Source organism: Diachasmimorpha longicaudata, chromosome 8 (assembly GCF_034640455.1).
Source record: "Diachasmimorpha longicaudata isolate KC_UGA_2023 chromosome 8, iyDiaLong2, whole genome shotgun sequence".
Lineage (NCBI taxonomy): Eukaryota > Metazoa > Arthropoda > Insecta > Hymenoptera > Braconidae > Diachasmimorpha > Diachasmimorpha longicaudata.
In genome coordinates this window covers 6,947,021-6,964,320 of record NC_087232.1, presented here as the reverse complement: position 1 = coordinate 6,964,320, position 17,300 = coordinate 6,947,021, and the positions used below count along the sequence as shown (strand labels likewise).

At 35.5% G+C, this 17,300-nt stretch overlaps 2 protein-coding genes across 4 annotated transcripts in view; one reads left to right on the top strand and one right to left on the bottom strand.

Moving 5' to 3' along the window:
* Su(tpl) (Suppressor of Triplolethal) overlaps nt 1-7,529 on the top strand; it is a 27,785-nt gene extending 20,256 nt beyond the window's left edge. For both annotated transcript variants that reach the window (XM_064125782.1, XM_064125783.1), the window contains one exon: nt 40-7,529. In XM_064125782.1, the coding sequence (XP_063981852.1) occupies nt 40-1,214 (1,175 nt within the window). In that variant the 3' untranslated portion in view covers nt 1,215-7,529. The remainder of the gene's footprint in view (nt 1-39) is intronic.
* Nucleotides 4,461-17,300, bottom strand: Mtg (mind the gap). 2 transcript variants are annotated; one of them, XM_064125784.1, is made up of 7 exons: nt 17,024-17,300; nt 12,395-12,529; nt 10,850-10,962; nt 9,674-10,069; nt 9,327-9,599; nt 8,883-9,202; nt 4,461-8,735 (listed from the first exon to the last, which is right to left on the bottom strand). In XM_064125784.1, exons 1-7 carry the CDS (start codon nt 17,061-17,063, stop codon nt 8,297-8,299), a joined length of 1,716 nt encoding a protein of 571 aa, XP_063981854.1. In that variant the 5' UTR covers nt 17,064-17,300; the 3' UTR covers nt 4,461-8,296. The 2 variants fall into 2 exon arrangements, with proteins under 2 accessions (XP_063981854.1, XP_063981855.1); XM_064125785.1 differs by lacking the exon at nt 12,395-12,529.

The following is a 17,300-nucleotide window of genomic DNA, read 5'->3' as shown; positions in this document are numbered from 1 at the left end:
TTTATTTTTATATATCTTGTTCTTATTTCTATCCTGCAGGAAGTGGAACATCGCCGAATTCAACTCATCCAGGCTCACCCCCCGCAATAATTGCCCCACCCCCCAGTCTCAAACGTCCAGGCTACCACCAAGGTAACGATGGAATAACAACCAAACGTCTCCGAATATCTCACTATCGTAAGCCAGAGCCAAACAGCGCGACAGGTGGCTCAAGTGCCAATAGAGAAAACGTAAGGACACCAAATATTAGTTCGGATAATGTGATGAAAAATGAAAATGATTGGGATGTCCCAAGACACCAACAACGTGAACGTACCGATAATCGTCCTGACAGATCAACGAATAGTGAAGCGATTAGTGGGATGTCGAATAATCTAACAAATGCCAACTACGCGAGAAACAAGTCATCAACAACACCAACAAGTGATGTTGAAGAAGTCATCAGTGCACGTTACAATCAGGAAATGTCGGCATCGAGTGCTGCTACCAGTAGAAATCATTTTCAAAGTAATTACAAAATGTCTGTCAGTGATAACAGTGATTTTAAACCAGCAACAAGTGGTAGTTATAGAGCTAGTCCAGTTGGTAATGGTGGTAGAAAGGATGATCGTGGTCGTAATGATAAAGATAGAGAGCAGCGTAAAGAACGTGAACAACATGATAAACGTGAACAATGTGAAAGAGATAATAGTGCGTCTGGTACGAAAACCTACAACGAATTATCCGGTGTTGGTACTGCCAATTTAACTGTTAACAATACCACACCCAGTTTGTCATCGCCAACTGTAACATCTGCTGATGCGGAGGAGCCACCAACTGATTGGGCAGTGATGTACCCTCGCATCACCACACCTGAAGAAAAAATACGTTACAAAGCGATATGGAACAGAGAGCATCCCTATTACATGGAGATGTACGATCAAATTGCCAAGGAAGTTACTCTAATCCACCGTCTGAACGCACTTAAAGAGAAAGAGTTAGAAAAGGGGAATAAAGAAAAAGCCAAGGCTATTTCTCAACAAATTCATGCTCAATATTATCACGTCAGAAGTGACCACGCGATACGAAGAAAAAAATACAATGATCTACACGCTAAATTAACACAAATAAAAGATATGGTCGAAGACTGGGATATACGATACATGAATAGCGAGGATACTGGAAATTCTTCTTATGATGATCACATTAGAAATGATGATAGGTTGAGATACTGACATAAACTCCAATTACTAATAAATCAGCACGAAAAATCTAATTCTTGGAATAATCAATACGTTGCGGAGATATTTGCATTTTAATTTGAGACGATAATCCAGGGTTATAAACGAGTGATATATTTAAAAGTCACGAGAAGGAACAAATTTTTATGAATTGAAATGATTATTCCTGTAGCGTCACTCGAGATGCCATTAAATTTCTAAGGTAACACGCATGAATAATTAATGATGAAAGAAAAGAATTCGATGTTTCTTCAGTCGCTGAGTCAACTGGAGAAATGTGCGGAGTGAAAACCGGTGACAATCGGCATTAATCGAGGTGGTGAAAATTATTGTAAATTCCATCCGGTTTACGATGTGCCCCTGAAAAAAAGTACCAAGTTATCTATATTTGTCAATCACGAGAACGTCCGAGTGTATCGTCCATTGAAGAAAAATGTTGAGAATGAGAAAAAAAAGGCGTGAGGCAAATAGTGACGCTGATGGTGGTTTCCATTTGATTGAAATAATTCAAGTGAGAGCGCTTTAATGCGAATTACGTATCGTGAAGATCTCGGGTGAAACTGAAGAGGATTATTGACATTCAACCAATTTACTCATCGGTATGTTATTTGAAAATACTCCATATCAAAAGAAATCATCGGTGACCACAATTTAGGAATAATGGCTCTACCGACTCTGCGTCTGAATCATTTTTTTTCTATTATTTTGTTTATAACTTTTCAACATGAGAAACAAAACGGGAAATGGATATGAAAAACCAAAATCGTAAATGAAAAAAAAATGCATAGTGACGTAACTGTGCCAATAGAAATCTTGTACATTAAATTGAATTTTAGGATAATTAAAGGTTTAAACGATCATTAATGGAGGTGATACCAGCAGCCAATGTCTACGTGACGGTAATGATAACTTTATATAGAAGGAGAGGAATATTAGCGTATAAGAATATTTGTAGGATTGATGTATGAAGTATTGAATGAGTTTGGGATCAGTTTATCTTATTTAATTACGTATAATTGTCGGAGGGGGGAGGATTGATTGGACAATTGTTGTATAGGATTGAATGATGATTGTTCAGTTATTTACTTGTTAGTTAATATTTCCTCTTGATATTGATTACCAATCATCATTTTGTTCTAATGAAAATATTGATCATATGATTGTTGCACTTAACGTGTCATCCCGGTTTTTTTCTCCCTTCAAGTGGTTGGTTGATCTTTGGTTATTGCTGATGCTTTTGTTCACTCCAATCAATCCGTTTCTAATGCCAAATTGTCAATAAGTAATTTGTAACTATGAAAAAAATCTTCCAACCTTCTGATCGATCATCACATTTTTACAATTTTAACTTCAATCATTAATTAATATCAGTAAGTTCCATCATTATCATTGATTGTTTACTGGTAATTAACAAAGATTTGCATTTTTGAGTTTGATTCGTAAATTTTTATCGATTGAGTAATGAAGTGGTAAAGAGTGTCTATTGATTTTTCACACTGTTACAAATTATTTAGATGATGAATGATTCTCGAAGGAAATAGTAAAAGACATTATTACTGGACTAATAGATTCACGAGGGAAAATATCGGTGGATGAAAAACATCACGCTGGATCATTTGTTCATGCATAAGTGCATATCTTGTTAAAATATTTAAGTGTAAATAATAAAATTATGCCACTTTACTACTTCATTAAACTACGCACATTTTAAAATTGTTCCTGACTTTTGTTGCTCATTAATTGTATTATTAGGTATTCAAGTGCAAAACTCAATTGGGTTGTGCAAAGAAAAAGGAAAGTAAATGTAAATTCTTCGTTAGAAATTATTATTGAACAAATTTTCAATGATTTTTAAAAGCAAGATGTGAAAGGTTTACAATCATAAATAGAAGAGTACCTCTTTACAACTTCAAAAAGAAAAGGACAGTGGCGAATTTCACGAACGTTGTAGTTAAGAAATTCATTTCTTCTCACCTCAGAGGAGAGACAAATAAAATGTTGATATGTTAATGGAATTGTTGGCTTGTTACGATGTATTGTGGCACAATGGATATATCTCCTTTTTGTTTTGTTTTTGTTTTTATGCCGAAAATTGACCTTTCAGGTGGCTTGATTTCAAGGTTTTTATTTCTGCTCTCAAAATATCAAAGATTGAATTAAAATAAAATAGTTATTACTTTTTTCCGGAGATCCACACAATGTTTTTATTGTACGAAGTCTCAGTGCTAAAGTTTTGAGATGTTGCTATTGTCTGTAATTCGTCAAAAGAATTTGTCTTGAAAAATTCGACCTAAGCAGTAGTCATTATGAACATGAGTATAGAACCGATCGAAGATGGCTCATGATGACGGAATATTATGATAGTTGATTAATTTTCAAACGCTTTCGTACTGACTGAATGGTTTTGCAAGTGTGTGCTTAGTTCTCCGCTGAGAAAATTTTATTATCCATTGTCAATTATTAAATTATTTCACTAAAGAAGGATGTGCGAAAAGAATACAAGAAAATTTCTATTTGCCAAAAGTTTCATTGGAAATTGTTTAAATTTATCTCCTTTCACATTTTGCGACTCTCTTTGAGCTAAAAAGCTAAAGTGGCGAAAAAATTACTCCTTCAATTTCAAAAATCGTTGGAATAATGTGGATTGGATAATTTTATCACCAAAATTAATTATCATTTCTTTAAATATAACGCTGAAGATTGTTCAATTTTTTTGTGCAGGAAATAATTGATGGAAATTTCAAGTGCCAATTATAATCGATACACCCATATTATACATATTATATCGGTTAACAAGTGCATCTAATTAATTGGATGTCGAATGGCAAAGAATCAATCAAATAAATTTTAAAACGCATACAGATAAGAATGAGAGAATCTGGGTAACCATAATTGGCAATGAAGAGTGAGTCGTGCTCTGCACAAAGTGCCTCAGGTTCACCCGATGAAAGAAAAACAAGAGTGAATAGCATGAAATAGAAATTATTTACTCAATTGAAGGAGGCAAAGTAAAAAAAATTTCTATGTTCTAATTCTGGAGTTGAACGTTACCATAAATAAATATGTAAAAAGATGAATAACCTTGTTTACTATAAAGAAAAACATAAGACTCCTATGAATATTAGAGTCGACGAAAAAAAAAAATAATATAATAAGTGGAAGGGTGAAAGAATCGTTAACATTAAAAGTGCGAATGAAAATTTAATTTTTCTTCTGTGATTGGATGAGTAAAAAACTTGATTAATTTTCACCAAGTACATTAATTAATGGAATAAGGCATGATAAGAGTTTCGTCCTTCGATAATCAAACATCCTGTCCAGTTTTACACTTTTTAAAAAATGAGAACAACAACTCAACAAAATGTCTAGTTTCCACGTGTAATCTACTGCGGCATTGTTGCTGACAATACAAATGTACATAGGCAGCCTCATTCATGATGATGTAAATATTCTGCAACCGAGGGAGTCGGTGTACTAAAGTGAATATTAAAGAAAAAAAAATACAGACTTGAAAATAATCATTTTTTCAGGTTTTAAAATTCTTAAAAATAATTTTAGACTGAAACGTAATTTTCTAGTTGCTGGGTAATCGATATATTGACTCCCTTTTGCATTTTCCGTTTCGCCAAACTTGAATATAATGCAGATATCAGCGAAAGAAGAAAAAAAATCAATTATTAACGAAAATATCATATCGAATAGAAAATTCTGGATATTTTGAAATTTCAGTGTTGTTTAGTTTTGACTCAAATATGCACATCACTGGAGCTTCAATACTGATCATAAACTAGCAGAAGAAAGAGAAGAATCATATTCGTTAACTGTATTAAATAATTCTTTTTGACTGTGATGATATTATAATTAAAGTACAACAATTGATTTCTCTTCTCAAATGTAATGAGATTGCTGTAGCAATTTCAAAGGACTTTTTCTTATTCAAAAATGAATTTTCGAGGCTCACATTCATTTGAAACATCAGGCACTAAGTGATTACTTAATTGAAAAATGATTCCCCTGTCAAACTTCATGCATTGGGTATAGTTAGCTAACAAGGATCTTGGGATGTAGTCGGTGCGGGGCAAAATGGTACCAAACCTCCCTTTGTAGATCATCGGATTGAGGTGAGACTGAGGGATATATTCAAGTAACTCTACCCTTACGTTAAACACGAAATCGCGGAAAAATCGGAATTTTTGGTTAATTTTTCTAATGGGAAAATGTCAAAAAAAAAACTTCAGTATTTTACGAATTTTTGCAAGCACTGAAATAATTCACAGGGTAGAATTACGGAATAAGGGTAGAATTAGTCAAAAAGCTCTTAAGGTTGAATGAAGACTTTCAAATTTCACCGCAGTGTCTCCTTAAAGAAATGTTTCACGACATTTTCCCAAAAGTCTTTTCTCACAGAAATTAGAAAAAAAATTTACTCTGCCAACTTCTTGAATCACTGAACGAACGTGAATCATTATTCTCTAAATACTGATTTCGTGTTGTGATTATATTCAATTTTCTAATTCTTCGATTGATCACTTGGGATTTAAAAAACATCATTTCAACGAATTCATTTTCCACACTCCCCTCTCAAAATAATCACATCGTACGTCTCACTGTTTCATAATTCGTAACGAAAAAAATGAGATAACACCAAGGAAGATTAATTCTAGTTCTAATTTTATAAAAAAATTATTTCGGAATCGAAACAAAGGCACTTTTGTGGACAACCAATAATCTGAAAAAAAAGCCATTAGCCTGGTACCAGCATGAAGGCCAAGTTACTGGTCCCCATTGTTTATTCATTAATTATTATTTAGTTGTGTGTTATTATTTGATTTAATTGTTAATGCGATATCATGAAAAACCACGATGAAAGATGGACATAATTACAACGTGTAGATAAACAAGAAAAATACCCTCCTCCTTTTTTCTTGAAAGAAAAAAAAACTGAAATAATCTTTTAATGACGACGACTGCATTGCTCCCCTGACAAAGGCTCGTATATTCACTATCTATAGTTGTATTTGCAATTATTACCTATATTAATATTCATTACGTAAAGCAAACAATGAAATAAACAAAAAAAAGTAAACAAAATGAAAAATAAATTTTTAAAAACGAATGTAGCTGATATATATTTTTTTTTAATGAATTGAAGATGATTAGGGACTTCAAATATTCTTAGGGAATGTAATCGCAGAATTGCTGTAATTATCAATAACTGTATTTCATTACGAAAAATTTCGTCAAATCCGTTGTCTCGATTGCTACAATTTAAATTGCTTTACTCCGTTAATTGGAAGTAAAACAAAATAATTTTCTCAGATCACAATAAAACTGTGATAATTATTATCTATTGCAAGTTATTGATCAAAATTATTAGGATTTCGTCTCAATTAAAGGGGTAAGAATAAGATGATCACCAAAAATGAACGAACTCTGTATTGGAATAGAAAATTTCTTGGCACTTACGTCAAGTTGTAAAAATTGTTTGAGGCCCATTGTAAATAATATTATTAATGAAGGCCAGAGATGAATAATTGAAGTTCAATTACCAATGATGAATTCGTAGCAATTGATGATTTCAGTTGAACATTTTCATAAAGATATTCAATTCAGTGTCGGTTATATTACTGCAGAATATTTATTGTCCCTCTCCAATGCTTCTACTATTTCTATCCGAATTTGTTTGTGCATTCTTGTTAATTGAAAATGAGAGAATCAAGAGGGAAAGGTGTAAGGTGGATAGATAAAGGTTCACCTCCTTCGATTGATACATTTATGTTATTGGGCCTGATAAATCACGATTCTCGGCCTTTGTCGTTCGATTCGATCGCGATTTTCGGGTCTGTAATATAAAATTGTTACACCATCTCCTGTGTGCATGATTTTGGGCAGAACATTTTGATTTTTTCATTCGGGGAGGTAGCATGACAAATTGATGCAGTTACAAGTGAAATTGATGTATGGGAAATTGAATTCATCAGATTGTTATCAAGCCGGAAAGACGAAATAAATTTGGATAAATTCTGCCTAAATGGAGAAGTTTAAGAGAAATATAAAAAAAACAGTGTAAGAATACATGTTAAAACTTGCCAAGCGCATTGCACAATGCACTATGAAGACGGTTAACGCTGAATAAATGAAAAATAATGAAAGATAAATAGACCGATAAATTACGGAATCAACTGGATATATGCTGAGAAAAAAATTTCACAATATATTGATGTATATATTTTAAGTTTGTATTATAAACATGTCTCCAACTTAATTTGTATGGAATGGAGAATATAATTAAAATGATTAATGAGAAAAGTCACAGTCTTTCAATCGTTCCTTATGCAATACCAATTTCCCCAGGTTTCTGATATTAATGAGAGTTTTGAAATATCAAGGGAGCAAACGATTCAATGAAGCGATGACTCCTTCGGGCGATACGATCAGATTCACAAATTTTATGCGATTGATTACCGATCGTTACACATGGATATTCAATATTTATTTAAAATAAAAGAAGAAAAAACAAATTTTCCTTCACATCGCCGTACAAATTATTTACACAATTCATGATCCTAATTGCAAAAGAATCCGTCAATGCCTTACGATTATAAAAAAAAACTCACCGAAACCTTAACAACCCTGTACAAAAACTAATTGGTAAATAATAAATTATATATACAAACATCTTAAAGCAGTAGGCAAGAGCCTCAGTATCTAATCATCAATTATCAATTAATTTTCAATTCCCGTGAGAGGGTGAACAGCCGATTCCGCAACCCCTTCTCCAATTATCGAAATGGAATCGGAAAATTCCTGTCCCGTCAACGTTTGTTGATACAATCATTCGTCATTTGACCATCACTTTGAATTAAGTAACCGCGTATTAATTAATTAACTACCTGACCAACATTGAAAATTAATTGATGAATTAATTGAATAATTAATTCCGTTTATAAAATCAATAATCGATGGACAATTCGGAGATACATTTGCCGCTAAATAAGTAATAACCCTTAGATATTTGAGCACGAATTGAGACTGTTAAAACACATTTTGGTGAGAGCTACAATTGTTCAAAAAATTCACGAGCCGCTCTTATCGGCTCGAGTAGTCGTGTTATCGTGATTCTTATAAGCTGAAAAGAAAGCCAGTGCTTTCATGAGCTGATAGCTCTTGCTGATGGGGATGTTGCTGTCGTACAAGTTTCTAGAGTTTTTGCACTCGACGTAGAACCACCAGTTGCATTTGAGAATCGTTTGGTCGAATAAAGTTGATTCGGGGCAGAGGAAGCTCTTCATTATTAGACCATCGTCAGTTAAAGCACACACGTGGAAGACCATGCACCCCAGGTCTTCGTCGGCATAAAGACCTGGAAAGTGCTTCTGATCGCCACAATAAAAACTTGTATCGGGAAGATCGACTCGACTGGCGAAATTGTCGTCGAAATTTTTATCGTAACCCATTGGATAGTACTCACGAGGAGCGTTCATGACTTTGGTGGTACCAGCGTTGTTATAATTGCTGCAATAAACAAGCAGATTATTGCATATTTATTAATATTCAGATACGAAAAATTATTACGAGACTTATTCATTCAACGGGAGAAAAGGCGAAATGAAAATGGTTTTAAAAAAGGATTCTAGGAAAATTCGTTGAATTATTTGTTACCTCTTCACTGGTGATGGAGTGGTAGTGGTGGTGGAGGTAGTGGTCGGTCCTTGATGTTTCTCCAACAATTGTTTCTGTCTCAGTAGAATCGCGGCTTCCAGGGCTTCGAGGGTAATATTGCTGGCTTCCGCCAAGGCTTTGAGAGATGTTCCCATTTCCTGAATGGGCCCCAAGGACGGCCAGGACTGTTGGGGAACGGTCTGGCGTTTCTCGTTCTGCTGCTTCAGGAATTGGGGATTCTCTGGGGAACCAGCGGGGTTGAGCGATTGCAGAGTCATTTCATTAACTGATGCAGCAATTTCTTCGCTTGGGAGTGGAAGCTGATGAACGAAGAAGACGATTTGTTTTCAGTTTTGCAATTTCGGATGTTTCGGTAAAATTGAAAATATTGAGATATTTGTTTTTCATTTTACTGGATTTCAAAGGCACTCGCATTGTGATTACCTGCATGAGGTCATCTTTAGGGACTTCATTGACAGAATCTACCAACAAAGTCTGACTGTTACTCAGGCGATTGGTGAGCTGAGCTGATGACATTGGTGGCATCGTCACAAATGCAGGTAAATTCGTGTTTTTAATCAGAATACCAGCTATTGGCTGCGTTTTAGTGATTTTTCCAATAGCAACAGCGTCTGACATGGAAATGCCAGTCGCAATGTTGCCCATCGCGGGTGAATACACTGGGGAGTTGGTCATTGAAACTGTGCCTTGAGGCATCTGCAAGGACATAAGCTAGACGATCAATTAATTTATTCTTCTCTGGACATCAAATTTTGGAAAAATAAAATCACCTGTATCCGTTTAGTCTGCAAATTCAATATTTGTTGCTGCTCCACCAATTTTTGCTTGTTAGCAACTGCCTGTTGCTGCTTCTGCTCCTTAAGCATCTGGACAGCCAGTGCGTCCTGCTGCTGACGCAGATTCATTTCCTGTATTATTTTTTGTTGTTGCATTAAATTTTTTTGCTGCTGCAATTGGACCTGGTGCTGGCGCACAGCTGCGTCTTGTAATGCACCCAGTGAAGGTGCTGGAATAGTTTTCAAGGCCGTTGAGTTGTGTTGCACCACCAATCTCTGGTGCTCAGGCTGCGGGGCCATTGGCCGCGACGCTCCTGGTGGCAGGGGCTTAAAAGGCGGCACAGGTCGGGCAACTTGAAGACCCTGTCGAGGGTCACCATTGGGAGAACCCTGAAACGTGAGGATGAGTTAGTCGCACGCCTGGAGTTGTAGCCCATCTCGCAAATGGGACTGGATCTGTACCTCGTGACTCCCATTGTGCAGCCAGCAATGTTTCGACAATTTACAGTCATAGAATTTTACGATAACGAGTTCTCGGAAGGGAGAAATAACTTCAGGAAAAATTACGGTATAAAAAGTGTGTCGGAACGACCTTCTACATGAAAAGATCATTTTGCTCGGAGTAAATACCGAGCAAGAACGAATAGATTGTTTAATTGAACCGAAAAATTTTCGGTGTAGAGATCAGTGATGAACAACTCAATGGACGTGAGGTCGAAAGGTCTTACAAAAGTGAATGTTCGATTTTTACACTGATTTGATTGATGTGAAAAATTATTTACAATCCGCAGCGTTTGAAGAATATTACATTGTCAGAAAAAAAATTGGAAACTCTCTGGACCTTGTCCTATCAACCTTCGAAGTACTTATTCATTGATCAGATGAGACATTGGTAATAGCATGAAAGGTCACGTAAATGAAAGTTACAAAAAATAGTTAATACGACATCTGTAATTCTGGAATGGGAATATTATTGTCCAACAATTTTCACGAGCCAATTAGGTGAGTGAGTTTGTTAATGATGCAATCGAAGGTTTTTGCCTCATAGGAAAAATGTCAACCAATAGATTGTCCATGAAAAATGAAATTGATTGTTTCTTTTGAAATAAATTTTCGAAAATCTGAACGTTTCTCTCATTGGGGAGTAAATTAATTAGATTAGTTACTTACCCCATTTGCAATTCCAATGAAATTTGCCGGACCAGTCTGCACACTTCTCCTCTTACTCGATTCTAGATTCGACAATGATTCTCGAAATCCGAGTTCATCACCAACACTGATCCCTGCAAATCACGCACACCACTGTTGAATAATCCGGTAAAGTTGTTGTATTAACGTAACTTGTGTGACTAAATGGAACATTCAGTATGTAATTCTCACTGTGTCATCACAACAATAAGTAAATGCATGATGATGATCGCAGGTCAGTTCTGCTTTTTCTCCATGTTTTTATTGGCGATTTTGATGTCCGTGTGATGCATGCTGATGTAATATTATGACTCTTAGAATTTGAATTGGGTTAAATGAAATGAATTATTGATAAATGATAATAAGTTCTTATTTTTTATAAGCTGAGGTACAAGTAGGTTGAGGTGATCGGTGCTTGCGAATAGTTATATACAGGCTTAGTAAATACTGGCTCGAAAAGATAAATAATAAGTTTTATTTGTTAATTTAGTTAGATAAATTGAGAATCCCCTAGTGCAGTAGTGAACGGTAGTAAGTTGAACTTGAAATTGCTGCGGTTATCGCGGATATTTTCTATGAAATTTCCTTAGCATAAAATTTCTTCTTACTCTACTCTTTTTCCAATCAAAAAAATTTAGCCCAGAAAAATTCTATAACAAATATTTATAGAACAAGTTCTACAGAAAAGTCGACGTCTCCTGACTTGTTCTACAGAATATTTTCAACACTGATGTTTAATTATCTCATTAATTGATTATTTCCGAGGAAAACTTTCGACAAATTCGGAGAGAAAATTCTTCAGATTTACCATAATAAATTCTTCTCTCTTGTACAATTATTTAACTAAAAATTTATGTGAAGAGTTAGGAAATTTACGAATAAATTTATTCAAATAGAACAAGTGTGCATTTAATCATGCGTGCCTTTATCAAGAAAACAAATAGATCTGGTTACCTATTCTTATGTACTCTATTCATATAAGCAAATAAGGATGTTGTAATCACATGTGCTGATGAAGCTGACCTCCTGGTTCTTGACACATCGCATATAACATAAAAGGAACTCGGCGAGATCAATATGGGACAAGCTAATTAATATTTAGATTTTTAATTTGAAAGGTCATTTTCACTTTTCACATTTGCGTTATAACAGCTACGTAATGTGCAGGGACCATGAAATAATTAGCCTTGAAGCAATCAACGACTATCGTCGATGCGAAGGTCCAGCTGCTGCTCAGGAGGCCTTTGTCAAAAGGACATTTCAAAAAGCAATCACACAGGGGAACTGGGAGCTATGAAATTTTTTTCATAAAAAAAATAAGCAAATGGATGAATCATAATAATGCCAACTTATGACATTGTCCCCTCAACTGGCAAATTCCTGAATAATAACAAAATAGTCTGAAATTTTTAGGTTTTTCTCCTTCACCAGTTTCACTACTGCATTTTTTTTATCGGTCTTTGTTCGATGCATCCTCAAGTTAAAAGCTGAAGTTATTTTCATTTTTGAAGTTAGTCGGACACTCACCGAGGCCGACGTAGCCCTTGACTCCCCCGAGATTTCGGACCCGGAAGAGACCGGATTTTTTGAAGGCACAGTTAAGTGTGAAACCAAACTCTGATTCCAGGACACATGTGCCTGGTGTCTCTCGCCATGTACATCCTAAAAAATATCTTCTTATATTGTTGAGAATATTTTATTATTGACTTCGATCCTCGATTAGTTAAGTTTCATTCTCTGTGATTCTCTTACTTTGATTGAAAAATTATGTTATCAGATAATTATAACACGAACGAGATAAATTCACAGACTGGCCTATTATCCTGTTCTTAAAAACCAGAATATCGATTTCTAAAGATGACTAATTAGAGACGTTATAATAGTCCGGCCTTTAGTGGCTTTGAATGCCGGCGTTTCTGTCTAACGATGACCAATCAGGGGTTAAATTCGTTCCGTTCGCAACTCAATAAATTTCATTTTCGATCCATTTATCAGTCGGAGAGTGAAAGCGAAATTTTCATTTTCCGTTCGGCATGGAAAGGCCGTTCATTAACTGGTAGCATCCGACACATTCTCCGCTAATAATAGTCATTCGGTAGCGAAACTCTATTCTAATGATGTGTTTTATGATTGACGAGGAGAAAAACACGTGTGTTCAGCTGACGATACGATTTTCTAGGTGATTGCTGAGGACTTAAGCGGTACAATCAACTCTAGCAGTAAAGACAGAATAATTTTTCATCTAGGAAAAATTTGCCGCGTGTTGATTGAAAACGGTCGTTGGTTATGAAATCATCCCCAGAATGTCTCAGTAGTTTTTTTACTATTAATTTTATTTTAATTCAACCTATGCGGCTATAAAAAATATAGAACATCTTGAGACTGTGAGTTTCAACGGGCTCAGGACATAGAAAAATTCAAAAATTCATGAACACCCATGAACAAACTATTTAACATGAACAAAATATTTCCTGATAATTTTCTTCCTATATATTATAAGTCAAAAAAATACTAGAATGAACAAATATTTCTTCGGATTACCTCATCGAAATGAGTGACATTACGGTTCCATGTTGATCCTAATTTAGTTTGAGAAGTATAAGAATTCCGTCACCCTCTCATTAAAGCATCACCGAGAGTTCGACACCGATACTAACGCCATTAAACCGTGAAAAGGCAGAGAAAAGTCTCTGGATTCCCAAATCACCGGCGATTGACTCAAAAAATTTTGTCTCCCGCAAACCTCCACAAATTCCGCGAAAGAATCCATCAAACTTGAAGAGAGGTAACCGGTACCCATGATTGGAGGTGTGCCATCGTGCCACAGCCTAGTGACCCAGTTCAACTAAACATTACCCACGACCATTGAACAACGCGCTGACGTAGCATTAAAAACTACTTTCATCCTGCTGGTTGACGAATCTCCGGAATTTCAAGTCAAACAAGGTCTTTCACCTTGAACGGTTATGTGGATGGAGAATCTTTCAATTCCGGTGGCTCATGCGTACGAACTTGTTCAAATATAGGCGCCCTGGTAACCTGGCACGATATCGCAAACAATACCTGCGCTCAACTGAAATTCCATTCAATATTTTGATTGTTTCTAGGAGAAAATGAGTTTATGAATTAAACAATGACTGGTACCCGTTACTTGCTCGTCGTTCAATAGCAGAGTTCGATAATGGGGGCAATATGAGGATGAAAGGTGTATTCACCGTTCCACTCGTTTAGTGGGTTCGCTTCTGGTTTTGTGAAGGATAATTCGTACTTTTTAATTTTTCCTCATAATTTTTAAAATTTTATCTTCATTAAAAGCAAATTGTCTGTGTTAAGTGTTCTCTTAATACCTCAGTGTACAGATTAATGTTAATGACCTTTGATTCCCCTGACACTTATCCGGTAATTGATTTCCTTCATTCGATAATTTCATTATTTGTAACGGGGGTTTATGACGATAACAGAAAGTTTATAGAAGAGAACTACGCGACAGGTAGTTGCAAGCAGCTGTAAGTTCGTTGTCTCATATGCGGAAGGTTCGGAGTTCAAAACCCGGTCGGGTAGAATGGTGCGATCTAGCCATTCAAAGTCCCGGGTCATCCCAGCATATGCTAAACTGCAGTAAATGACTGCGGTTGATTGGATGCTGTGATAAATCGTCGGGATTAAACACAGAATTGTCGATTATAAGTAAATAATAGTTCCTCGGACTCAACTTTCAAATGCGCAATCAAATAGAAATTTACTATGATCAGCCGATGCCTGAGTGAAGAAGTTCACAATATAGTTGAAGTTTAAAGACCATGACTGTATTAACATTTTTTTAGTCACAAATGACGCATCGCTGGGCAAAAAACCGGCCACTTTGTTCTGTCATTATTGCATCCCTCAGGTCTTTTGTAAACGATGCGGCGTTTCCCAATTTTATCCCGTTCATAGTCCACGTTAAATGGCTCGTTACGCAAAAATGACAGCATATGCATAGAATTATATTTCGTAATATGTTACTGAATTGAGACAGAACTGATATTCGCAATGTACATTTTTTCACAAACACGTACATTATGATTCGTCTTTTTTTAATCCTCTTCCTAAACATTAGTCTATCTCCACCGTAAGTTTATGGTGTATTCAGTTAAATAAACCGATTCATCCTGGCTTTCAAAGTGGCTACGGTAATCCAGAAGCTAGAAATATGACTAAATCATGAGAAGGAAATAATTTGTATGTTACGAAATATGTGTGTATGGTAATTATCTTCGGCGCTATCAGTAATGATAGCCCTTTCAGTTTCCCATGAAAATGCGAGGTGTTATAAAAAACGTCAATTATCTTGATAATTATTCCTCCACAAGGATCGGCAATTTTTTTCTTGATGATATACACGAGGTTTGGCACGCTATATCTTGTAATTAGAAGGGATCACTGTCTCTTTCTTTATCATTAGTTACTTTCGATGATATCTGACCCATTTGAACAGCTGACTTAAGCAAGTAGTTTATGCACCGGAAATTATATTGACTTTATTCCCACTTTCTAGTTCGATAAACGGTCTAGAATCCGGATGGATGATTACGTTATGAGTTTCCCAGAGTTGTCCATCACCTGTTGTCTGGTCCATCGACTGATCCCTATGATTGACCGATGTTTGTACATACGATGTGTCATTACTGAACAAAATCGATCGCAGATATGAGAACATCTCCATTAAATGGCCAGAAATCATAAGAGAATGTGAAATGATTGATCCTAACGATTCCCCAGTTGTCTGTACACACCCCTCCATTGTAAAATTGGTTTTGGACTATTAACAAGATCAGTTTTAAATATTATTCCGCATGAATCCAATTCCTAACGTTAGTTGAAGTCATAAGTCGTTAAACAGTTCCCAAAGTCTACGTTAAGAATCCACAGGGTGATATCGTCCTGCGGATGAGAATAATCGGAAGACAGAATGAGTGAGAGAAATGAGAGCCCAGAGTTCAATATGTGAGTGATCATAATAATTGCAGTTTACAAGGCATCATATAAAATAGAAGATAATTTAATTTCTCATTTGATAATGTAATTTCAAAATTATTGGGAACAGAGAACAACCGATCGTTAAATGGGGAAATCGTAATTTTAAAAATTTAATAGAAAAACTCAGCCAACTCGTTGGATTTTTCTATAAAATTTTTTCGTGCGTATTTATACATTCATCCCTTATCTTAAAATTCCTACTGTTAATTTTAAATATCACTATCATTTCATCTCCACGCTGTGTTGCGAAATATTACAATTGTAGTGGACCTATGTACCGTATATGCAAAAAATAATTATTAAACAATGTTATAAAATAATAGGCTGAGGACTAGCAGCTCATTCCGATTTTATATCGAATGAATACCCACGTCAGGAGCGATTTTTCGCGAAATCGATAATCATTGCAATAAAAAGGTTGAAATTGTCTTGGTGAGTGAGATTATCTGGCATTTATTTAACACCCATTCGAGTTCTTTTTAATCTTTTTATTTTAATGGATGATTATCGATAGAATAACATCGCACAGAAGACTTCTGATTTACAACTTTTAAACCGGCTTCTTTGAAAGATACTTGTGCAATGTGTGGTATTTTCACACATCTTTCATAATGTTGCTATTGAACAAAGTAATTGATGCGTCAGTTTATTCATGTAAAAATTATTTTATGTAATACCGATGAAAGGCTTAAAATGTGATCAATAACTATTGAAGATCGTAGAAGAATATTATCCGAAAAATTACGTTATCTCACGTGTAGGTCATGGACTTCGTGACAAAAAAAATTTCTCAATAGACTTTTCGGAGCCTTTTGCTTTTCACAATATTTATCAAATATTTACGACATCCTCATATAGCCAAATCATCGCCACCACAAATTGTAAATAGACCATCGAATCGTGAATCTTGTACTGCAATGAAAACGTGTGCACATTCTATTCCTTACGGTACATGTGCCTTGCAGCTACCGTTTCAAAATGAACTTGCTGCCATAAATGATTTTAGCAATTTACAAACGGCAACTAGCGCTATCGTTCCAAAAAAACAACTGAGCACGTGCAATTAAATTGGTAAAATTATTTCGAGCTGCACAATCAAAATTAATTAGGTAGATTCAATAGAAGAATTGTACATACCAATGCATAAAAATAAAAACGTTGTCGTAATAAACTTCATGATTGATCCAGTTTAGCTGTAATGCACTCTTTCGGTTAAATCCAGTGGCGACGGAGACAGGGCAATATCAATTGATTTATTAATTTATGCGATTTGGCCTCTGAAATCGGCCAATTCTGCTGGAATATCGATCAATCAATCGGTTTGAATTTTAACCCAGGGGGAAATAGTTTGAACTTGGGAAGGGACAGTTGTTCCAACCGCGGTGCAGTCACTAATACCGCCGTCAATGGCCAT

What these genes read in the sequence shown, in the direction of transcription:
- Mtg (XM_064125784.1), bottom strand. Translation starts at nt 17,063, where the DNA reads ATGAAGTTTATTACGACAACGTTTTTATTTTTATGCATTG. An exon ending in CTAAAGATGACCTCATGCAG is followed by an intron (nt 9,203 to 9,326) that starts GTAATCACAATG and finishes TTCGTTCATCAG; the next exon opens with CTTCCACTCCCAAGCGAAGA. An exon ending in ACTCCATCACCAGTGAAGAG is followed by an intron (nt 8,736 to 8,882) that starts GTAACAAATAAT and finishes TGTTTATTGCAG; the next exon opens with CAATTATAACAACGCTGGTA.